Genomic DNA, 25,470 nt, shown 5'->3' with positions numbered 1-25,470 from the left:
TGCAATTTTTAAGTGTTGTCCTATATTACAAAAGTTGGGAGAAAGGCACAGGGATATGGAAATGGACTGCAAGAGAGCGTATATCTTTGTGCAGAGGCTGAGGAGCAGATATTATTGTATTGTAATAGCTGTTTGTTTTGATTTCTCCCCCCTCTCTTCCTTTTTGGGCAGCCAGACAAGAGCAACTAAGCAATGCTCCTGCCACTGCTGAAGGAAGCTGTTGATCCTATTATCTGCTGCCTGATCAGCTCAAACAGGGGATTGGAGACTGATGAGGGACTGGAGTGTACACAGGGATCAGAGAGTGGGTTACACCACAGTAGGAATGCACAATAGTTTGGTAGTTTGTAATGAATGTGTACACATAGGCAGCAATATAAACAACCCCTAAGTATTAGAAACTTTGCAGGGTAAAGTTGCTCCCGCAACATTTCAGCTATGGACATAACTGATAGCACAAATTGTGTGGCGTGTTAATTAGAGGTGCACTATTACTTTTCTAGGTTATCAGACTTAAAAGAGTTTGCCTGGTAGATGATAATATAAAAACATACATAAAACAAGATACTTAAGTCATATCTAAGGGACCAGAATAGAACAACAGATTCAGGAGTGGAATTTGGAAAAATTAATAAACAAAGCAAATACCCATCATGCACAAAACAAACCAGCTTGGGTTACAAGCTGGTGGGTGGTCCTTCTCCGCTGCTCTCTTCTTAAGGTTAAATAGCTTTAATCCAACCAGCCTGGAAAACTAAATATTTCTCTAGCCAAATCTTCTTCCTTCTCCCTTGTTTTCTCTTGATGTGTGCAATCTTTCCTCCTGTAATTCTCTTTTTAGTACGCTGAATATCTGTCTTATAAAGGATAAAGAGTGGAAGTTATAAAGACTTCTTCAAAGGTGGACATCATCACACTGACTAGCTAATCTTTTTTTTTTTTAATTGATGAGTGGAGTGGAGTGCAATTACACTGCCATGCATTTAACGACTGACTGACCTGACTCCTTTTTATGTAGTTATTTGACATTTAGTAGATGCTTTGAAGCAATTTAAAAGTTCACTTACTACAGGCAAAATCTCCCTGGAGTTAAGTGGCTACCTCAAGCATTTCTTGCATTCATGGATTACACCCCGGGTTTGAACCTCTTGACTTTTACATTCCCAGTCCAGATTTGTAGCAACTTTGCCTTTTTATAACATGCTTTAATCAATGTTTTATCTTAGTAGTATCAGCCCCAGTCTTGTAAAATATATTATAGTTGTATTATTTATATTGCAATCTCAGTCCACACCCCTCCAATCAGAAGCTCCTCAACTTCTTCCCCCACCTCAAACTTCTCTCTGGCATAGTGAGAAGACATTTGCTCAGTCCTCAAAAATACCCTTTAATAGCCTAATTTGATCCAGTTGATGTATTTATATATATATATATATGCATTTTTGTACATTTACATGTGTTTGTTAGTCAAATTTTGAGTCAAATTAGTTTAAACAAAGCCTTGAATCATGACGTTGCCATGTATGGGAAAAGCCGAGCCTTCTCACAGAACATGACAATGGTACCAAGGCAGGTACATTTTCTTTGAGGCAAACACGGGTTGACCCTTAAGTAGAAAGAAAGAGTGTTTGGGAGAAAGACAGTGGGTGGTAAAGAGAGCAATAGACAGGCTTACTGGTTCACCAGAATCATTGACTTAGCAACCAGGTTAATGGCCTGTGAGTGGCACAGGCCACAAGGCTGCACTCGGTGCTCAGTAGAAGGCAGAGCACTGGGAAACACACAGTGTTTAGCTTTGGGCTGCTAAAGAGTGCCATGGGACAAATAAATCCACCCATGGAATGAGGCTTTGGACCTCACTGTTTTTCACTCACCCCCTCATCACAGATAATGTCTCTCTTCTGAATATTCACAATGACGTTCTGCTGAAATGAGGAAATCCACATGCTTCTTGTGCTGGACACTCAGGAATGATTACATGTGTGTGATCAAGGTCCACTCCACAGCAAGCTAGTTAAGTGCTGGACTAGACCTTTCGTTGTGGAATTGCTGAATGCTGGGATGCTTATTTAGACCCTGCAGACCCAGACTGGTTTATGATCTGTAGATACTGGTCTAAGTTGGTTTACCAGCATGGTTTTGGTCAATGTGGTTGTGTTACTGTTCAATAGGTTGTGGAATTATTTGTCCAAGAGAATCTTGCTGACTGAGTTAGAGAATCCTCAGCATAGAGAGTTCTTAGACCTTAGCTGAGATCAGGCTTTGAGTAGGACTAAAACTGCAGCACAGGGTTTAAAAAATACCCCCCCCCCCACACACACACCACCACAGAGATGGACATCCATTGAACATCTTATGCATGGCCTAATTGCCATGCACTGGAGTCCAAGGTTAGGACTGGGAGCAGTAAATCCATCAGTGTTATGGGGGCAATGTTCTCAACAGATGCAGACTACAGATTTCCATCCCTTTGTAATTAAGCAGTTCAGCCTGAGGTGTCATATGGTTTTTATTGAGGCCCCTCTGGAAAAAAAAAATGATTTCACACCTTGTTTTCTCATCATGTGCTTTTATGCATGTAAAGAGGGAGGAAACCAAGATAATTTTATTTTATTATTATTATTTTTTTATTTTAAGTGAGAAATGAGGGATAAAGGCTCTACAATAATAAATTAAAATTATGGTTTGTTGCATTACAAAGTATAGGTGTGAAGTCATCAGGAAGTGACTCAATTAGTTTAAGTACGTTATCCCCAAATGCTTTCTTTCTTTCTTTCTTTCTTTCTTTCTTTCTTTCTTTCCTTTTAAACGTGTGTTCTAATAAAAAAAAAGATGTTAGTTGGTTGACAGAGCAGAGAATGAGAGGGCCAGAAACAAAGCGATGAAGGAGTAGCACTAAATTCTTCAAGGTCTAACATTCACTGTAAGTTTACAGCCCTTCTATTCTCTGCTTTCTCTGGTAGCCCATACAGGACACCTAGTGTTTAAGACACAAACATTTATAGATATGTATCCCAGCAATCTCTTTGAGGCTTTCTCTTTATGAAACCCCTCCCACTGATGAGGTGAATTCTGAGGTCAGCCTCTCAGAGGTGCCTTATTTTACTAGCTGCAGCTGCTGACAGTAGGGAAAACATTTTAGTTCGGTTGTTAAGTGGTTTCACACATTTGTGTATCATGAAGCATTTTTCAAACAACACCGCTGATTTATGGAGTGGAGATCTTGGCGTTGTGGGCGCAGAAATGGAACACAGAGACAGTGGAGGAAGTCTTCAACACAACCGCCACATTCCTCCACCCTCTCCCCACAGAATCAACCAAACTCTGTCTCTTTCTTTATCCCCACAGCATCGCCACATTCAATCAACACCAGGCCTAAAATTAGGCTGCCGCAGACTTGATCGTTGACTTGAACGGGTTATCTCTGTCACTGCAAAGGAATTTCCTTAATTTATACTCGTTATGTTGGAATGGTCTTGTTCTGCTAATTTGAACCAGAAAGCCTGTCTTTGCTACTAAATAAATGAGGTATCAGGGAGATGTTATATTTTTGCCACGAGAGAAGATTACAAGATCTTGGTATGCAAATGATTATTCAAATTATTGTTTATTAAATTAAGCACTGAGAGAAGAGAGGGAGTCCCATGTTAATGAATTATATGAAGCAGGCTTTATTAAATATTTGTTGATGTTTCAAATGGAGCGGCACATACAGTACATATACACACTCACAGAACTCCTTTTTTCTGTTTAAACAGAGCAGATTTCTAGATTATCTTAAATCGCCCTCTATTAGAGCGTCACATTCAGAGTTATGAGATCCCTAGGTCTTGGGTGACCCCCAACCCTTTTTAATATGGATCTTGTTGCCCACATCCCAGTGCATACTTGAATAGTTGTTGCCTTAGAAATGCTATGAATGGGAGACCCACCTCTCTTCTCCGTTCTTTCGATCAGAAATATAGCTTCTGCTCTGCAATACTAATCTGCCTTCTCTTTGATCAGTTAATTAATTTCTTTCTGTGGCTTGGGGATTCTTTAAAAACTGTAAAAACAGCTGCAGTTTGTGGGAAATCAGGTGAATAAAATATGGTGTATGGAAGTGTTTGCCAACTTATTGCGCACGATTTAGCAAATCGAGGAAACGCAATAGTAAATCGAGGGAAAGCAATAGTAATCGTGTGCCTTTATTATTACATTGAGGGAACGAATTAGTAAATCGTGTGCACAATTTATTAATTTTTTCTTGCATGCCTTGCATGTCATGTGCGGGGCTCCGTACAAAAGCACAAAAATGTCTTATCATTCAATTTTCATCCATTCTAAATCTTTTCACCGGCTGCTCTTTCATAAATGTGACAGACAAGCCATTTGAATTACCGTGTGAGTGTAGGATGATGTTCTGTACTTAGTATTGTTTTCATTGTGAAAATTTTAAATCCGTGCTCTCATTGCTCTCTTATTTATTGAGAAGTCTAATGGTTTGTTCAGACACTAAAGCTTCACCTCTGTGCCTGGGTGGAAAGGAATTCAGTATCCAACTTGACTTTTAAATGATTTAACTTGATGAAGCCATCCCCAAAAAGTCAGGGCTTTATATACAAAAATCAAATGCAATCTGCCATCTCTGATCAAAAGCAACAGCCATCAGAGTGAGGTTACGAAGGCAGAACAGGAAAAGCCATTAACTGCCAATCACAGCATCGATCGACAAGCCAGTCCACCACTACCATCACCACTGCCCCCCTTTTACACACTTGCTCTCTCAAACACTCCAGCACACATGCAGTGTTGCATAATTGTGTCCACATTGCATGTTTTCATCAAACTTTACAAGACGTAACTCAGAATCAGTCAGAATTTCTTTAAATAACTGAAATGTTAACTAAAAATGTTAGCTGCCTTTATCCATTCTTTAAAAGCATGATTTTCGTTCTCCGCAAATTTAGTTACTCCAGTCAAAACAATTCGCCGTACATTTCTCAAGGAACCAGATATATGATGTACTGTATACAGCTTTGCATCAAACCAAGATTGTTCAGACCACAGCTGCACCCTGTCCTCATCGGCACCAATCTCTGCATTTTTGGATTCCAACATCAGATAAAATAGGAAAACTAATAGAGTTGGCGAAGGACAAAAGAAAAAAAAAATTCCCCTCCATTTTCTGTAGTGCCATTTGGACGTAGGGTATTTAGGAGAATATTTACCTACTTCCCAGCTTAATAGAGATGCTGTATATCAGAGGGTGATCAGGAGCAGAGGTCAGGACTGGGGGGAGCAATTAAAGCCTGTGCATCTGCCAGAGCGGGCCATCCCATTGTGTGCACTGCAGGCAGATACAGATATGTGTGCATTGAGCCAGCCAAAAGGCAATAGTTATCGAGCAATGTCTCGTGTTATTTATTGAGCTTTACTATAGGTGATTCAGACCTCACCTTCCCTAGACCAATTCCATACTGAACTGTAGAGGATTGCAAAAAAAAAAAAAAAAAACTGACCCACCTGTCAACTTTTTGTGTGAGCTTTTCAGATATGCTCTTCTTTATCTCTTAGATATCAAGATTTCCCCTGCCCTCCCCTGGAGTGCCTTTGACCTGCGCTCCATGACCAGCCAATAAAGCCAGACAGCGTTGTCAATGATAGATGTGGCCTGGGGCCTGTGCTCTCTCACCCCACCGCGTCCTCCCCGACACATGAGCCAGGGGGAAGAGGAGTGGGATGAGGTGACAAGGAAGAATGGAAGGCCAGGGATATAAACCAGACCAGCCATTTTTTCCTGTCCTGCTCATAAATATTTGCATGGCTGATTTATAAACAGACCATGCTAAGACAAGATCAAAGTTAACTGTATCAGTTATAGAAAAGCCTGGCTTCTCACAACGCACAAAAAGCTTATACCTATTAGAGCTCAAGGCCATACATCAACAGACGTATTGGCAGGGTTTCAGATCTGCCTGCTCTCGCTGAAAGGCTAATAGTGTCCCTGCTGAGGCTGTATGGGGCTCCAGACTCAGTGCGAGAGACACATGGATTAGTTTTATACCGTGTCTTTGTGTTAATGAAACTGAATAGCCCTCTCAAGCAACCCAGGTTGAGTGGCAGAATGCAGGTGGTTGTCAGGTTTCAAAGTATGCAGTGTGATGTTATGTATAGCCCCATTCGGATGCAGGAGTGTGAACATCATAGACAGTGTGTCTGAGAAGAGGACAGCAGACAGCTGCTCATGCTTCTCTAGCTAGTCAGCCAGCCAGGCAACCTACACAAAGGCCAAGGTGGGGGTAGACGATTAAGGGTCACTACTAGCGTGGGACTGCTAATGCCGAACCACATGGTAAAGCTGTGACACATAAACATATGTTTTTACGGACGCATATACGCATGCGCACTGCAGTCGTGGTGGACGAGGGGTGTCCAGGCCCGGGCTGCTCACACATTAATAAGTGCGCAAGCTGGCAGATGCGGTCAGCTTGGGGAGGAGGGCTGTTTGTTGACCCCTGTAGGAGGGTTAGCAAACTCAGTAATGGTAGAGAAAGAGAACCATTCTCCATAGAGATCTCCTCCTTTTGTTTCAAAAAATAGCTGAATAAACAGGGAATCCATCACCAGGACAGGGTGTGCCCCGGGTACGAGCGCAGGGAGAGTCGCTGCTAAACAGGCTGTCTAAAGACATCTGTCTGAGTCGAACACAAAACCTGGGTGACTCACAGACAGCAAGCTGGACATATATATATACAATCCCCCTTATGTAACATTCAAGTAATCTGAAGTAATTTTAAAGTTGCTTTTGTCCATGACTGAGGGACTGTTTCATGTTCTATAATGGTAGTGTTCACTGTTTGCTTTCACCAAAACATCATCTTGACAAATAGCCTCAGTCTCGAAAAAATGGTTTCTAAAAATCTGCTGTCTCAAAAAGCCTAATAGAAATCACTGAACATCTGTCGGGCGTCATAGTGCACACATTAGAGGATATGCAGCTACATTTTTGTCTGAATTCAGCTCCATTAGTACAAAGCTGAAAGTTTTTTTTTTTTTTCTGGCATGGCCAGCAGTTGTGTTCTAATCTACAGGTATAGCCATGCTTCGAGCACTAGGAGTTTGTTATGCACAAACTTCAAAGATCTCCCACCGCATCAGAGAACTGCCGCTGAGCAGGCAGACGTGGCTTTGGTCTGGGAAGGGTTACTTAATTATTACTGATGCTTTGGGGGGTAACTGTCTGACCGCAGGTCTGGGGAATATTAATCATTTATTTGATTGTCCGTATGTGCTGATTAATCAATTTGAGGGAGATCTTCAGGATTAACTACCCCATTATTCCCTTGTAAGAACAGATAAGAGATAAGACTTTAAAATATCATGTACCATTTATCATGTATTTTTAGTCCTCTGCAGATAAAGGCGGACAAAATAAAACTGAGGTGAGATTAGGCAGAACAGCAACAGAGGGAAAGAGGGGGAGGGATAAAAAGAGAGAGAATGAATCTTTAGATCCAACCAGGACAGAGCACAACAGATTTAACCGCTGTACTTCACAAGAGGTGCAGGGTGGCGAGTGAGAACAGCTCATGTACTAGGATTACATAACCAGACAGAGCCTTACTTTCAAAAAGCAACTTGCGAGGAGAATCAGCAAGTGGAGGAACAGCAGGAAGTAGAAAACAATAGCAATCTGCACCTGTAACCACCTGACTGGGAGCAAGGCAGCAAAAGGTGGGGGTTGGCGCCAATGAACCAGTGAACTCGGAACCTGTCATAGGTGAGTGAGTTGTACTTGCTTGTGGCTGTGCATGATCAAACAATGGCATAGTTTCTGGGCGCACCACCCATGTTCGAATCCGCCCTATAAATTCTCTATCCTCTGGCTGCTCGATGTGTTATGTCATGTGGTAATGTCTTTGATTTCGACATACCTCCGTTTGTAAATACATGAGCCTCTTAAAGAGCTGTGGTTACTTTTACAAGCATGGCGCTCCCGGCGCTTTGGTGGAGAACGCAGGGGAGGGAAAAGTCGAGTGTGAGAGACACTGAGCCGGGTTAGAAACTGTATACACTTCTCTTAGCACAATTGCCAAGTGCACTTATAACTCCAGCCGCTCATCGCATATACAGTGCAAACTAAAGTGACACAGAAACTTGAGCCGGAGGAGAAGTGAGGGCCTTGCTGTTAGCGGCATGTTCAGGCCAAGTTATTCACTTTCTAGCAGTCTCTACCTGTTAACAGTCTGCACACTGTACTGCTGTCATCCTGCATCTGCAATGCTATTTGCATGCTCAGTGAGTTTAGAATCAAAACAATGGATTTGGTGCCAACGAATGCCATTTTGCCATATTTTAAGGACCCGTGCCCTTCAGTGAATAACAGCTTAATATTTCTGCAAGAACCTAAACTTGCTGCAAATCTCATAAGGAGGGCACTCTTCCACAACATTTAATACATTAAACGAGTCACATTGGTGGCTTAGTGCAATCCTATAACTAACGTTTAATTTACATTAAGAGCGATACAAAGCTTTTCTGTGCTGACACAGTAGCAGTGCCCGAAATTAAATGCCTCCAAATGGGCAGCCATCATCGCAACCTCTACAATGACACAGGGACTGATTGCGTGACTCGCATGCAGAGGTCCTTCAGCAATACTAAAGCAACGGAACTGCGTCCAATTAGACCTGCACCTTTTTTGATTTTAGCAAAAATGAGCATATCTCAGCTGTAATTATACTGGACTTGGAATGATGAGGGCTTAGGTAATCGATCCACTATAGATCACTCTGATCAATGAACTCTTTGTTTCTTTTTTTATGGAAAGTGAAGTATTTCTTCACTTTCCATAAAGTGGAAAGTTCACAATTATTTTCTGTATTTCTTCTTTACTTTGCAAGCCAATGAGTTGGTGCTTATGACAGGTCCCATAAAGAGCTCTATGTCCATGTGTATTCTGCTTAAAGGGGTCATATGATGCAATTTCAAGTTTTCCTTTCTCTTTGGAGTGTTACAAGCTGTACATACATAAATAAGGTACTTAAAGTTACAAAGACTAAAGTCTCAAACCCAAAGCGATATTCTTTATAAAAGTTAAGACTCGTCCACGCCCTCCTAAAAAGCCTCATTTAAACATGCCCCCACAAATCTACATCACTGTGTGGGAAGATTTGCATAACACCGCTCAAATGTTTACACAAAGAAAGGATTAACTTATATTATAGCTGTAGTATCGCTGCTGCCATCCTGGAGATGCTGTGTATTTCGTTAACAAAACTACTTTGTTTGGCCATCCAAAAGAGGACACAACTAGAAATCAGTGGTTACGTTTTTACTATTTACAACACTGTTCCAGAAAAGTTCAACCAAATATTCAAGTGTCTGCAGCTCATTTTATGGAGGACTGTTTCCTGAACCTGGGAGAGTAGCCTATAATGCCGGCTGTGCACAAAGGCTGTTTTTATAAAGTGGGACAATTCCAACTTTGCAAGGACACTCTGGCGCTTCTGACTTACGTATGTTTTCATATTTAAAGAATTTGCCACTGACTATTAAAACATGAGTTTTGAATGTAGAGTAGTGCTTGTTGTTTGTCATTTCTCCGATCACAAATGCAGACATGGTTTTATGTTTACATGCCATGATATTCAACATAATGCGTAAAAAGAAGTATAAGTCATTATAATCAGTAATAATGGGGAAGTCGTGACCTAGTGGTTAGAGAGTTTGACTCCTAACCCTAGGGCTGTGGAGTCTCAGGCTGGCAATACCACGACTTAGGTGCCATTGAGCAAGGCACCGAACCCCCAACTGCTCCCCGGGTGCTGCAGCATTAATGGCTGCCCATTGCTTTGGTTGTGTGTTCATTGTTTGTGTGTGTTCACTGCTGTGTGTGTGCACTTTGGAGGGGTTAAATGCAGAGCACAAATTCTGAGTGTGGGGCACCATACTTGGCTGTATGTCACATCTCTTTCACTTTAATTATGTCCCCACCAAATGCCTCGTTTGTGATGGGTTTTATTGTTTTTGTCTCATCATGCCGGGACATTTGCGTCACACGATTGAGCTATTCAGCCAATCACAATGCACTGGATAGCAGACCAATCAGAGAACACCTCGCTTTTCAGACCGATGAGCCTAGTAAAAATGTGTATGTTTAAGGAAGGTGGGGCATAGAGGAGCAACAGTAATGTACAGTATGTGGAAAAAAAAAAAAATAAAAAAAAAAAATATATATATATATATATATATATATATTTTTTTTTTTTTTTCAACCTTAAACTGCATAAATACATTACATTACACAAAATACACAAAATAATGTTCTTTTTAGAAACATTATATGCCCCCTTTAAGCAGGGCTGTACAGTGCGAGCATTTCACTCGCATATGCGCCTAAAAATAGTTTGTGCGAGTAGAAAAAATAAAAAGGGAGCACCGGTGCGACTACGGATTTCAACCCTTTCATTCGCATTTTGCTCCTAAACTAAATCCATACTATGTGTATCAAAGTAGAGTAGCCCACAATTCTCGCGCATCTCTGTATAAAAAATGGACAAGCACTGTCCTACAACTTCTTTTTCACACCTGCAAAACACAGAACTCATGTGATGAGATGCGGTGACGTCGCCCTGCGGCGAGTTTATGAATGAAAACATCCACGCCGCCCGGCCAGCACGGGCGATTCCCCGCCCGCGGAAGTTAAAATTAGGACAGATTGATCTCTCTCTCTGTGTGTGTGTGTGTGTGTGTGTGTGTGTGTGTGTGTGTGTGTGTGTGTGTGTGTGTGTGTGTACGTGTACGTGTGTACGAGAGGAGGACTAGTTTCTCCACGCCACTGCGGAGTCCGACGATGCGGTGGAGTTGAGCGGAGCGATATCGGTGTGACAGTCGTAGCCCGCTCAACTCGAACGTTGAAGGAAAATTAACTGACCGTGTACAATGAAGAGAATTGACTCGTATTTCCTAAAAAAGCAAAGCGAAACCGCTGACAGAGCGGACATCGGTGAGAGAAATGTGGGAGAAGTGGAATCTGGGACTGACGATGTTGACTCCGTCGAGCCGGAGGAGATGCCAACAGTTAGCCTAGCTAGCACCGGTAGTGCTAGCAAGGTTTACAAATTTAAAGCCGACTGGATCAAGCTCTTCTCCTGGTTGGAATTTGAGGACAACCTCATGTTTTGTAAATACTGTAAAGGCCAAAAGCAGGCAGGAAATTCGGCATTTGTTTCTGGAAACCCCCATTTTAGGGTGTGACCTGGCAGCTGTTGAGGATGAGTGGCAGGGACTGAAGATCTTGGTCAGTCAAACTTTCAAGGACAAGTCCTACAGTGGCCTGTGGGAGACCATGCTGACCAAGGAGCCATACAGGGAGGATTACAAGGTAAGCAAACACTGCTGAGTATTTGCATGCTGCAGTGCCCTTCTCCTATTATTGGTGGTTAAAGATGAGATAAGTAAGGCCTATCTTAATCCCCCTAGAACATACTGGAGTTGGTGCAGCTGATGCTAGTGTTGCCCATTTCGGCTGCCCAGTGCGAAAGGGGCTTCTCTGCACAGAACCGCATAAAGAGCTCCAAAAGAAGCAGGCTTGCAGTCTCCACCACCGAAGACCTCATGAGGATCACCCTGGAGGGGCCCAGTCTTGAGGACTATGATCCAAGTCCTGCAGTGGACCGCTGGATGAACTCAGCCAAGCGTGCCAGGCGACTTGACTACAAAAAGATGTGGGACAGGGGTGTTCTCTGTGTTTAATTGAGGGTTACAGTAGGCCTTATGATGGCCCTGTGTTTATATGTATTAGTGCACATGTGTTACTGTGTACGTGATTTGAGTGTTAAATAATAAAATTGTGTTATTTATGAAATTTAGTAGTGCTCCTAAATTTTTTTCTGTGCTCCTAAATTTTTTCACTAGGAGCACTTGTGCTCCTAGTGAAAAAGCTAAGCGTACAGCCCTGCCTTTAAGGAGAGAAGAGTGAGATTATGGGATGGACAGGTGAGCTTCTCTCTAAAGCTTCTTCTCTCTTGCTTATTCTCTCTCGCTTCTCTGGGGATAGACTTGATGGCCAGGGTTTAAAAAGTGCTTGTTTCAAATTCATGTCTTGCTGAAGGGCAAAACATACACTGCTTCAGGGGACTGATATTTTTATTATATTATATTATATTATATTATATTATATTATATATATTTTTTTAATGCTACTCATCCTGATAAAAGACATTTTTTTTACTTGTGTAACTGCACAAATAATAATTATATGCATGCATATAAATATACATTGTTAATATTTATTCTGTGCGGTTTAGGCTAGATCTGTGCTTTATGAATGGCATATTGCACACCATATGTTTTGTTTCTTGCATTATAGAGGTAATGCATGTTTAGATTAATGACACTTATTAGCAAGTTAATTTGCTCAGATAAAGTGACAAGTACAATACAACTCCCTGTCTTAGGCATTTGAGTCTTTAAAGCTCTTTATGCAGTTAGTAGAAGTCAAAGCAATCGAGTAAAGGCAAATAAAGTGTATATTTAGAATCAAGAGAGAGAGCCACTAGAAATGGATAGGTGCTCAAAGTTTGTGTTACCACTACATTGCCCTCAGACACTCAGCGTATGTGCTATGCAAATAAGCTTCCAAAAGTAACCACCCCCAGCCCGCCCCTGCTTATTCATTTGCATGTTAAGAAGGTGAGAACTCCTAGGGCCTGTTGCGCCATTGTAGCCCCAACACAGCTAATAAAGCCAGGCCCTTTAAGCTGAGCTTAAATATTTACTCTGGCACAGGGCCACGATCAGGCCATCTCATTACACCAGACCTGTGAGTGAAGGTGAAGCCGGGCACATGAGAGGGGGGCAGAGCCTGGCAACTCAAACATTTCCTCATCGGAGACCAGTTCAAACACACCACGCTGCCGACTCCAGACTGCCCTTTGTGAATTTTAGAAAACAGAACAAGGAAGAAGGGAGCATTCTTACCGCCTCATAACCTAGCCTGAAGCATCAACCAATTATGTGGTAATGAAAAATTCAAGCAGACTAACAAGGAACGCTGGAGGTGAAAGCTAGATAATACAAACCTGAGGAGTTAATACTGTGGGCTGTCCTTTTCATCACTTTTATGGCTTTTTTAGTATAAGGGATTGTTCAGTTGGGTTGGATTGGGTTTTGATAACTGGGTTATTGGTAAGGGTTTGCCAATTCTTAACCAAGATGTTGATGATCATCATTCAGGGTCCTTCTATTTTTGCCCTGACTCATGTGAAGCAATAGGTATGTGGACGAAGAGTTTGATGTTGTTTGTTTTGACTAATCTTGTGTTACACCTACCTTAATAGATAAACATAAATGCAGTAATTCAGTTCCTTTTTGACTTGTGCACCCATTTTTCACCCATCTTGTTACAGTGACTTCAATGTTGTTACACTTACTATACTCAGGAATACAATGTGACTCTTGGTTTTGTCTTTGTAAAAATAGATGCAGTTATTTATTTTGCAGGTATTTTTTTCTTCTCACAAATCATTCTGTTACTAGATCACCAGAACCAGTTAAGTTTTTTTTAGCTACAAATAAGACATCATTGAACGGTCTAAGTACCTCTGAATGTCTCTCAATTGATCGTGTCTGTCTCCTGTCTGCATGCCCCGAGACATGCACAGAATTTTTTCACTGTCCCATCCTGATAATTAGCAATACTGTCTCTTACCAAAATGGAGGGTCAGTTATGGGAAGCATGCTGGAGGTTGTGGGGGTAGGAGGATCTGTATAGGTCCTAAACTGCCCTCCTAAATATCCAGATGGCACCAGGCAGCCGCAGATGTCTAGGGACAGTTGGAACAGCTGTGTGTGTTGCCCTTAGTGCTCCACACAGCTGTCGCCTCCTGCAGGCAGAGTTATTGTACTACGAGGCTGGATGTAGCTTGACGCTACAGGGCTTGCATTCATAAAAACAACAGGAGGCTAAACTGTTAATTAGTTCTTCATGGTGGAAGGCAACGTCTAGTGATTAATATAGTTTTGCAACTCTTTTCTTTTACCCAACCCTGGATTAAACTTAATTTCCTGCTTGATCTCTCAGTCACTTACTGTTAAATGTGGCTCAGCTCATTGTACAAGTAAAATGTGTTTATTTTGACTTAAAATACTCCATCATGTATATAATCTTGCTCTTATTCATGAAGGCCTTGTAGGGCATTGTCACAGCCGTATTATCACCGATCTGGGTATTGATATCTCCACCACCACAGTTCTGTCTTTAGAGTTCCCGTGCTCTCTTCCTTCCTCACCCAGACCGATTCACCCAATGAATTATGAGGACACATTGATCAGCTGATTGAGAACCATTGTTTGGAAATGCAGGGGCATTACTCGAGGAAGGATTACCCAATGCTTGGTTTGCGCTGGTGTATGCGAGAGGGTATTATTTAACTGCTTGTCACTACACCCTCCCTCTAACCGCTATTGCTTTTTACTCAAAGACACAAAGAAACATACACAAACGAGTGTACGCATAATCAACACACGCTAAATGACTGCAGGCATTGATTGCCTTCTTTCTACAACTATGTTCCTATTGTTTACTTTCTAGCTGCTTATTTATTCCAAAGGAATTCAATAATTATTGCTTTATTTACTGGTAAAGTGCACTGGGGTGGTATAAGTTGCTGAAGAGGACTGTTTTTAAGACCCCCATTTCTATATTTTCCACCTTTGTTCTTTCTCAATGCTTATGTACAGTAATCCATTCACACCAGTCTAATATATGTCAGAGAACTGAATCACAGATTCAGCATGGCTATTTTTACCGAACTTGTTTAAATCACTGTTTCACATCTGGAACATGACTTGTAATCACTTGGTAAAGTTTTGTAAAGATAAATCACAAACAAGATTGCTTCAATGTCAATTGTATCTCCTAGACGGATTAAATGGAGATTGACTTTCTCCTCGGTGAGTGTGAGAACAATGTCACAAATTGTTCTCAGATTGGCCAAGATAGCAAAGTCTTTCATTTAAAAGCCAAATTTCAATGCAGTCTCAATTAAAATCATCAACGGCCTCAATTGCTAATCAAATTCTTCCAAATTATCTGGCGTTTGTTATCCACATCGGATACAAACATCGGAAACAAAGTTGATTCTCAAATAAAACATTGCACAGAACTCTATTAACTCCTGAGTTATGAAAGAGCAACATCTGAGCAAATAAAATGTCCTTCTGGGAAGTGATAGAATGGCTATTCCAGGAGAACTTGTAACATAGCAGAGAGTGAAAGAGGTGCAGGAAGTTGCAGGTATGCAGTTAAGGGTTGGGTACGTGCCGTCTCTCCAGCCACAGCACAGCATCTGGGCATGTCGCCGCTCGCAGTGGCTAATTTGAACCAGACGCTGAACTTGGCATCCAGCGCAGCTTCTGTGGTCACGGTTCTGTTACTCCTTCTACTACTGTTGCAAAGTGAGAAACGAGATAAAGAAAAAGAGAATTAGAGAAGTGAAGGAGGTAAATCAAAGGATAAACTCATTAACTGTTGCAATCTGCTTTTACTACTAACTTTTTAGAAAAATTATTTTGTCAAATTTTTCTAACTTTTTGGGGCATTTTAATGACCACAGTACAGCTAAGTTAGCCTACTCAAACGTAGAAATACACACACATACACATACACATACACATACAAAGAGTGAGATATGTGAAAGGGTGCAGCTTCCTGTCATCTCTGCTTGGGTTTTTTTGCCCATTAGGCAAATTCTTTTGTCTCTTCTCAAGATGCAGAGCAGTGATCTCATTGGCTATTATTTAACCAGTGAGATCATTAGGCCGGTTACAAAGGTGTCATCGCACTTGACTGTATCCATCAGGATGACATATGGCTGAATCCAGTTTAGTTAGCTGCCCTTAAGGCACTGGTGATATCACTGGATATATAACCTGACATAAAGTGTGTGGCCAGTAATTTGTTATGCATTTTGGCTTAGATTGTTTTTTAGTCCAGTTTCTGTAATTTTTCTGTCTCTGGTGTCAGTATCAGACAGTATGTGTCTGTGTGTCAGGTTTTACCTGCAGTGTGAAGACTAAATGTTTCCGCAAGGACAGTAAATTGTAAAATCACAAATACTGTGGAGACCAACTAATAAATACAGTACTGTGAAAAAGTCTTAGGCCACTAGTATTTTCACCAAAAAAAAAATGGTTTTGAGTCAGTTATTTTTATCTTTTGCTGTAGTGTGTCATTAGAAAATGTCAGTTGTAATAATCCAGTGAGATTTTTGTTTGTACAAGGAGTTTGGCAGCAGCCAGTGCTCCTCACAGAGATCTGATCTCACCATCATCCAGTCTGTCTGGAATAATATGAAGAAACAGAACAAACTGAGACAGACTAAATCCAGAAGAACTTCGCCAAAGTCTCCAAAATATGACAAGAGACCTACCTGCAAAGCTACCTGAAAAACAATGTGCAAGTGCACCTAGGACAAAATATTTTTTAACGCATAGTGTGGTCACATCAAATGTTAATTTAATTTTAGTTAAGTTAATAGAAGTTAAATAATCAAATCTATTTATGGCATTGTTTTTGACGGCATCCTCACTTTACAGCATTTTTGCACAAGTTCCTGAAACTTTGCACAGAACTGTAGCTTTGCAAGTTTCTTGAAGCATTTTGGAGACATTGCCACAGTTTCTTCATGTTATTCCAGACAGACTGGATGATGGTGAGATCAGATCTCTGTGTGGAGCACTGGCTGCTGTCAGACTCCTTGTGCAAACAAAAATATCACCTAATTATTACAATTAATGGCAAAAATAATGAAATGGAAATGATATTTTTGTTGCTGAAAATACTAGTGGCCTAAGACTTTTGCACAGTACTGTATGTCTTACTGAACATGCAGAATGATTTGTGTTGAGGGTTGAGGTAGGTCTAAAAAATTAATTAGCTTACTATTAAAACAGTACAAGTTAATGGAAAGTCCCCACCATGTTACACTATGAAAAGCAGATTTATGTGTGTGTCTGAGCGAGTATGAGTGGAAATCACCAGTCCTCGCCACTAAGTGACGAGAATCATTGGGATAATTACAAAGCAATACACATTCAGACACTCTCTGGCTCACTAACAGTGGGAATTCGTCAGCTCTGGGAGAAATTGATAGCTATTTAGCCACTGGATAGTCATCTGTTTTAATGCATTAATTTTGTATTAAGAGCAATGCCAAATTTAATAGTAGAAATAGGGGTTGCATCAAAAGGGGGTCTTGCATGTGTGTGTGGCTGTACATATACCACACATGCACATTTGTGTATGGCTTTAGGCCAGAAAAAAACAAAAAAACAATAAAATAATAATGTGAATGCTTGGCCAGTGCATGTCAAGCTTGCAGTCCAGTTGCACATACATAACGCATAATGAACCACGGTACTCAAGCAAACAATAAAGTTACCTTAAAGATTCCATGCTATTTACCTGGATATGTTGTTATTCAGGTAGCTTGTGACAATTACGCGACATGTTGACAGTTTAACTTTAAGTTGCCTGCATTCAAATTCAAATTGAAAAAGAGAACTGATTATGTTCACTTTTGTCATCAGGGACAATATGTAAAACAATTGTATCATAATGATTATTAAACAATTAAAAATGATAAATGTGATTGAAATGTGATCCAATCTTAGTGATCATTGTCAGAAATCGCTAATCTTAATTGTTATCGAAAACAAATATTTAGTGTTAATCTGACATTTCTTCTCAATAAAAATGTTGTTTTTGTTGACTAAAATAGGATGGCATTTTTGTCTGACAGTAGGTCTGGCAAAAATTATTAAATGTAGCATAATTCAAAAGAGAAAAATGACATAAAAAAAACAAAACAAGAACACTCAAAAGACATTTTAGCAGCTCACGCAGCTTTAGCAGCTCAAACGCACTGAGAATCCGACACGGACCTGTGTATGAATAGCTTACATGGCTAGAAACGTTTGTGTACTTGTGTAGAATATGTTTTGGAACTTAGAACCGCTTTACCATGATTCCTCTGTGAGCCTGGGCATTTGTGGAGGTATGCTGAGTGCCTGCCCTGTATTCAGCTCTCTGGCAGGTAAAGTGGTGATAGGTGTGAAATATGTGTGTTTTTTCAGCCCACATAAGTGGATGCTTTTGTAGATCCATGCACAGGAGCAGGTAGGTGTTGAAAGTGATAGCTCTGCATGATGGGAGTGAAGCAGGCAGAGACACAGTGTTGAGTTGCGGTGGGGTGGAAAAGGTGGGTCGCTCTTGCTTTTCCTCACCTACACGAGTACAGGGGACTGATTCATCCTCCACTCGGGCAGTTATTTGCATGTGCAGAGAGAGTAATCAAAACTCCTGTTCGGTAAAGATGTGTCGCACTTGCTGTGCACACGTGCACACTCTCTCTCTTTTTTACACACATACACACACTTTCTCCCTTTAGCCCACTCAGGTTTCACTCAACTGCACTTCCCCACAGCTCATGTGCTCTCCTGTAAGTCTGCCATTAACTTTCAGCCAATTAAATTAATTTTGAGCTGTAATGTAAGCCATGCTGTCTCTGTGGTCTTCTCTGGCTCCAGGGGCCAGTATGCGGCTGTTCTGGGGCCCCTGTGGAGGGGAGACTTCTCAACAGCACCCTGACCGGCCCCTCCCTGCTCACTGAACATGACTTTTTCATTAAGCCTCTGAATTCCTGCACTTCAGTTGGAGGTGATTTATCAGCATGGAGCTTCATCTCAGGATCATAGGAAACAGACACGCCACACACCAATGCTCTCTCATGCGTTATTGTGTTTCACGTTCAGACCCAGGGGTGTGTGTGTGTTTGTGTGCTGGGTGGGAGATTAGGTCTAGAGAGCATCTAAGGGGTCCCTCGTGTGGATGTTTCAGATGGAATCATGTGGAAATATCTGTGTTTGATAGAAAAAAAAAATGTAGGTCCTTGGACGGGTCTGTTTGGCCCTTTGGTGTCAGACCTGGAGACCAATATATGTATCTCTGTTTCATGGAAATTATGAAAATAAATGAAATGAACAAAAATAATCTCTTATGGTGTGTTGGAGAGACTTGAGCTGTCTAATCTCCCTTACATAAAGTATCATTGCAATACCATGTTGGTAAAACCATGTTATTCTTTGAATCACCTTGAAGCCCCATAGTTGTTTGTAGTAAACCAATTGTACCAAAATTGCAATGGTGTAGCATAATGTATGATTTCCCCGAAGCAGAAAACGCGGACAGAATCTCAAAATCCAGTCATGAAAATGAAACTTACATTTTAATATGGACAGTCAAGGAATTTGTCAAAGTTAGCGTAAATTAATCAAATCAAATCTCCATATGGACCAGTATCTGTAAATGTTAAGACGCAAAAGTTGGTTGAAATATGAATCCTGCATGTTCTGTGCGTCTCTGTGTGAATGAATGAATGGTTTGTTTACTACAGAGACTGAAGCGCGTGACGTTTGCAGTAATTTCAGCATCTGCCGTCTCAATGAGGACATAAATACATAAACAACATCACCAGAACTGTTCTGAGTCACTTCACAAGCATTTTACTGTTTCATTTGAGTAAAACCAGTATCAGTTTAAAGGTATTCACGGTAACCCGTCAAAATAAAAGTTCATTTTTTAAATAAAGGCATTGTGCTAGAAATATTACTTTTATTTAGTAGAATGTATGTGATAATGCTACTTCTGTTTTTAAAGAAATAAATAACACAACATGTAGAAAACTTTAAACACAATTGTAAATAAGTATAAATAATGGCATTGGTTTTATTTTTATCGATACCATTTTTTTAATTATTATTATTTATTTATTTAAGCATATTTTTGTGTTTTGGTGTGGTACCGAACTTGGTACCGAGAACCGCGAATTTTCACTGGTATTGTTACCGAATACTGAAATTTTGGTACCGTGACAACACTAGAATATGGCCAAATCATATTAGGCTGGCTTCAGTTTGGGTAAAGAAGTGATATATTGTTATTCTCTGGGCTGAGCCAGCTAAGGTTCACCCGTGTAAATCCTGCCCTGTTTATGGGAGCTGTGAAACTCCCCACATTTTTTTTCACATATTTTTTTTTTATGCCAGCGAGTCTGTGACAGATCAGAATACCTGAGCTCTGATATGCTGTATATGTGTTAGGGAGGGTGAGGTGGAGAGGTGCAGCTCAAGCAAAGCCCAAAACATCCAGCAGCACCTAGTCAATGACATCATATCCCTACTTCAAACAGGAAAGGGAGAGAAAGGAGAGCGAGAGAGAGCGTGAGGAGAAAGACAGAGCCTTTTACGATCACCTAATAACTCCATTACATGGAGCTGAGGGGCACAAAAAGCAAAAACCCATTCCTGGAAGTCAGTGGCCCTAATGCACATCTTAGGTATACCAGGGTGACATACGATATCAGCACCACAATTGCCTTGAGAAAAAAAGGCCTTATAGCAATGTTACCCGAAAATTAAATATTACCAGAGAAGGAGAACATTTCAGGGAACCTAATATTTTCTTCCTCTCTCACTGTTGTCAACACCTGATGTGGCCTTAATTGTGTTAAAAATCTAATGTTACTCTGGCTTTGTGCATCCGAAGCCGATGGAAACGCATCTCATCTCTGCGCTGCAGGGCAAAGCCAACTCAGCCACGTCTTAATGAATCAATTTGTTTTCCCCGACCTTTGTCAGGGTTTGGGGGTGGTCTGTGCAGGAGATTAAGAGCTTCTCCAGAAGAGAGAAAATACATGTTTCGCCAGGCAAAAAAGCAGAGGGATATTTTTTTACAGTTTTGCATCATCTCCTTCATGGTGCAATTTAGTTGCTTTTTCGTGACTCATGTAACAAAAAGAAAGATAAACAACAAATACAATGTAAAGAGACCTAGGAAAGATACTGCTATTTAATCACATTATCAAAGTTGACCTTTTATATATAGTCTTACAGTGGAGAGAGGAAAGGAAATGATGAGCAGAAGTGATTGGAAATGTTACGAGACATCTTTTTTTTTTTTTTTTTTTTTACTAGGATTGCCCCTTAAAGCACTTGTGCTAGCTGCAGGCCATGGCTCCAACCATCGTCTGTATTTTGAGCATTAAGGCTGATTTATAATTTTGTGTCGGACCTATGACGTAGCCTACGTACACTTAGACGCACTCCCTTACGTCGTAGGCTGATGTGCACCTCCCCAAAAATCTAGGGCTGTTATTAGTCCTCTAGAATCCCTCCCTCCGTATGTGCTAGAGTTTTGTGTGTGTTTATGTGCACTTTAATATATTTTAATGTTATACCTTCTTATATAAAATAAAACAAAACAAAAAACAAGTGCATTTATAATACTACATAGCATTATACATCAGTAGTTGTCCACGACAAAAAATGTTGATCTGTGGTGGTACAAGTCCTTGTAGAGATGGAAATAACGCCACTTTCTCCTGTTCCGTTGTTGTCTCCTTTTGTAGTTTTAAATAATGATTTAATGATTTGCTATTTATATGCCACTGTCACAACTATAGTGTTTCTCTGCCGAGACGCTTCTTCTTTGACTTTTGTTGTGGTACTGTGGGTTACACCAGCAACATGCCCATGGCCACTGTAGACTAGCGGTTTGCATGTGTGCTGCACGTCGACGAGGACAATAACGCAGAAGTATAAATGAAAACTGATGCATAGCCTATAGCGTAGGTCAGACGCAGAAGTATAAATCAGCCTTTATAGTTACCAATGGCCTTCGTGCCATTTTTGAACACAAAACAAGAAAAGGAGTGTGGGCAGAAAGTGTGTGTATTGTCTGACATATATAAATTGCTATAAATCTCTCACTCCACATAAACAAACATAATTCACCAAAGAGATGATGGCCATGAAGAATGAATAAGGGGGAAATTGCCATTGATTAACACTGGCAGTATTCACAAAAGTAGTTTTTGTGAAGCTTGAAAAAATCATGACTGGAAAGAATATATGAATCAAGGTTAGTAAAGATGTATTGGTAAGTGCTTTCAACATACAAGTACAGGTGGTAACTAGAGACTAGCAGTCGAATCTATAGACCTGCAATACCAGTATTGTGTTGGTCTTGTCTCATTGATTAGGTGTGGTGTGCTCATTGAACAGAGACTTAACTTGGAATTGTTGTGTTACTGTTGGGTATGCGGTGTGGTTGGCTTTTGGGTCTGTGGATCGTAGCCCGTATCTCTGGTCACCCCTAGGATCCCTATGCCCTCTTCTGGATATTGTCAGAGTGCCCCACCACCACCCGTCTCTCTCACTTTGCCTCGCTCTCAAAGAAGCAGGATTTGACTCACTGGTGATCAATATTTATCATCCCATGCGTGAAACAGGCAGATGTTTGGAGTTTCCTTTTCAGAGACGAAAGAGTTCTCTTGAGTGAAAGGGATCAATGCACTTTCCTCTGTGTGTCCCTGCTCAAGCTCTTCCTGTAGATGCTGACATGCTCCTCTCATCTACCTCACCAGCCCCAGGGATGCCAATGTCCCTCCCATGTCTTGTTAGCACACAGAGACACACACTTATGCTAAGGTCAAGAGACCAGCGTACTGTTGATGAATGATGTTGACTTTGTGTTAGACAACAGAGTCTTGATTGGTAATTGATTTATTCATTTGTAAGTGGCATTAGGTATCCGTTCATTAAAAACCCCATGCTAATTCTCTTGTTCATTCTCTCACTACAGCATTTGCAGCAGCACGAGAACGCTGTGGAAGGCGAGTCGTGCTACTACCACTGTGTTCTGTGTAACTACTCCACCAAGGCCAAGTTGAACCTCATCCAACACGTCCGTTCCATGAAGCACCAGCGCAGTGAAAGCCTGCGAAAGCTGCAACGCCTGCAGAAAGGCCTGTCCGAGGAAGAGGAGGAGTTGAGTGCCATCTTCACCATTCGTAAATGTCCGTCTGCCGACACAGGTAAGAAGTAAAGAATACAAGTTTGTATACTAATCTGATCTCCTTCTTTAATAGTTGTAGTGTTCCCCTCTTTTGAAACTGAGAGTGGAAAATGCCAACTCCATTCATAATACATATTTGATCATTGATAGTTACCGCATACTAAATAGACTACAATGTTCATTGTAGTGCCTTTTCCGATCCGGTTACCAATAAAGTAGATTCTTGTGATGGCACCATAATCACCTGGTTCTTCAAACCTGGTCATGTGGCATCAGGTACACTGGAGTTAATTAGATGTTTCTCAGTGAAAGAGGACAACACATCTTAGGTCCCTGGGCAGTGCCTATGACATCACTGCCATGGATCCATGCTCCATTGATGACTGATAAGGCGAGAGGATCTCCTAAGGACAATGGCGATCTGGCACAGCACGTTCATTAATAAGAGTACAGACAAACAATCATAGATGCCATTAAAGCTCCAAACGGGGGGAGGGGGCGCAAAAAACAAAAGGCGGGAGCCGAGACCATATGTTAGTTAGCCATTAAGAATACAGAACTGCAGTCAATTAACACACAGTTTCAGAATAAATTTGGTTTTCTTATCATTTTGACTCTTGTGCCCTGACAAAATACTTACACTGTGCATTGCTCCCCTCCCTCCCGTGAGCCAGGCGGCCCAACCGGCTCTTAATGTTGTGCCGTTTGGGGGGGGGGTTGGGGGTGGCTGAAAGAGACAGAGAGAGAGAGAGAGAGCGAAGGACGATGGGGGGAGTTGGCCTCTGAAGACACTTTGTTCCGAGGAGGCAGGGATAATGAAGCCAGCGGCCGGGAAATTGCGCAAAAGGCAGTCACAGATCTGAGGAGAATCATTAGAGAACATATTTAGCTGAGCAATTAAGGACAATTAAGCTTTCTGCTCGCTGCACTCCAAATATGTTAATGACTATAGTACAGTGGACAAGTGAACATGCAAAGGCAATAGGAAGGCCCACTTATGTTAAAAGGGTGGGGGTGCGGGAGATTTAGAGTGTGTTTCTGGGTAGGTGGAGGTAAAGAGTTCACAAACAAGTCTGGTTTTCTCTCTCTCCCTCATGCTCTCTCTCTTTTTTGGTTGATGTAGCATTTATTTATATATTTTCTTGGCTAACCTTTGATGTGCGTTAATGGATTCCCTTGTTTGTGAGGCTGGTTAGAGGTTAGGTAATGACTCCTGCAGAAGGGATGTGTGGGCAGAGCAGCATGCAGTCGCTGCACACACACGCACACACACATTTGCAACATTCTGCCATCTTTTTTTTCTAGTTGCAGCAATCCAGTCTTACCCCCTTGACGTCAAATCAGCCAACAACTCACAAACACCGCATTATGTCTGCCGTGTGGCGCAACTTTTCCAAACTCTTCCAGGAATAGTCAAATGAGATGTTCTTTGTAGTGAGAAATGGCTGTATTCTTTGATGATGGCTGATTGCGTGGCAATGCAAGTTTTTTGATGTATTTAATTACTGGCTTTTTTTTGACTAGATATTATTGAATTTCTGTAACTTCAGGAGAGAATATGTAGGTGATTAAGTCTGAAGTCTAGCTCAATGCTGACTGGGAAATACTGATAAAAGACAAGGGGAGTGTAAATCGACCAGCAGCTCAAAAGGGAACCAGCCTGCCTCTTATTAACAACTATTGTTTCCTACGCAGACAGAATGAGCAAGAGAGAGAAGGGTCCCAGCATCTCTGTCCTTTGATAGCTGATACTTGTTAACTGACGTCAGAATCAGGCATGTGAGCGCTCTGTTAGGGAGGCTGGGTCTTCAGAGAGGAATCGCTGGTCTAATAGCCTTTGACGCTCTGTTTACCAAATGGAGCAAGCTGCAGTCAGAGCGTTGAACAGCTGATTGATTGCTCTACAGATGCAGGATCAAACTCAAGCTCCTGTCGGCCAAGCCATGGTGCATTGTTCAGCTTGAAAACAAGTCCCATCCCTTTAAATAGTGGGGCCAAAGTTGACTGACTCTTTTCAACTCTTGGATATATAAATAAGTATATATATTTAAAGGTCAGTTAAATTAAATGAGGTGTGTAATAAAGACTGTCAGCCCTCTTCGTATGCTCCAACTCCCTGCTTCTCCCAGCATCTTGTTCGAATTATGCTGATAATGAACATTCTTCTTCATCATTGAGTACGAAACATTGCTAATTCCTCACTGCCGTCCATCGTGCTTATGAACCCACCCTCCCCCAGACTACCTTTACACTTCTTAATGTCCTGCCCCCTTACCCATCAGAAACCATTCCTTGATGTAATATTTAATTTCCTCCCCGCCAGCTCATCTGAGGCACTGGGCTCTTTCTTGTGGTTGAGGCACGGTTGCTAAAGTGGTAGAAGACTCCCCTGCTTGTTAAAACAAAGCTGGCCCTGGATTTCTGGGTCAGCTAGGCAGCAATTCCTTTGGCTGCTGCCATGCAGTGTGCAGCTCTGTTGGTTTCAGAATGTCACATGAATTAGAATATGCCACTGCAACCGACAACAAAATTTTTTTGCAAACAAAGTGTGGAAGTTTATGAAATAA

General features: G+C 41.3%; 1 protein-coding gene across 1 annotated transcript in view; it reads left to right on the top strand.

Moving 5' to 3' along the window:
• LOC132110693 (zinc finger homeobox protein 3-like) overlaps positions 1 to 25,470 on the top strand; it is a 140,176-nt gene that overhangs the window by 61,573 nt on the left and 53,133 nt on the right. The window contains exon 4 of the mRNA XM_059517522.1: positions 22,691 to 22,922. Coding sequence (XP_059373505.1) covers positions 22,691 to 22,922 — 232 coding nt within the window. The remainder of the gene's footprint in view (positions 1 to 22,690; positions 22,923 to 25,470) is intronic.

Source organism: Carassius carassius, chromosome 2 (assembly GCF_963082965.1).
Source record: "Carassius carassius chromosome 2, fCarCar2.1, whole genome shotgun sequence".
NCBI classification, from domain to species: Eukaryota; Metazoa; Chordata; class Actinopteri; order Cypriniformes; family Cyprinidae; genus Carassius; species Carassius carassius.
The sequence above is the reverse complement of the archived record's forward strand: the minus strand, read 5'-3'. Positions and strand labels throughout refer to the sequence as shown.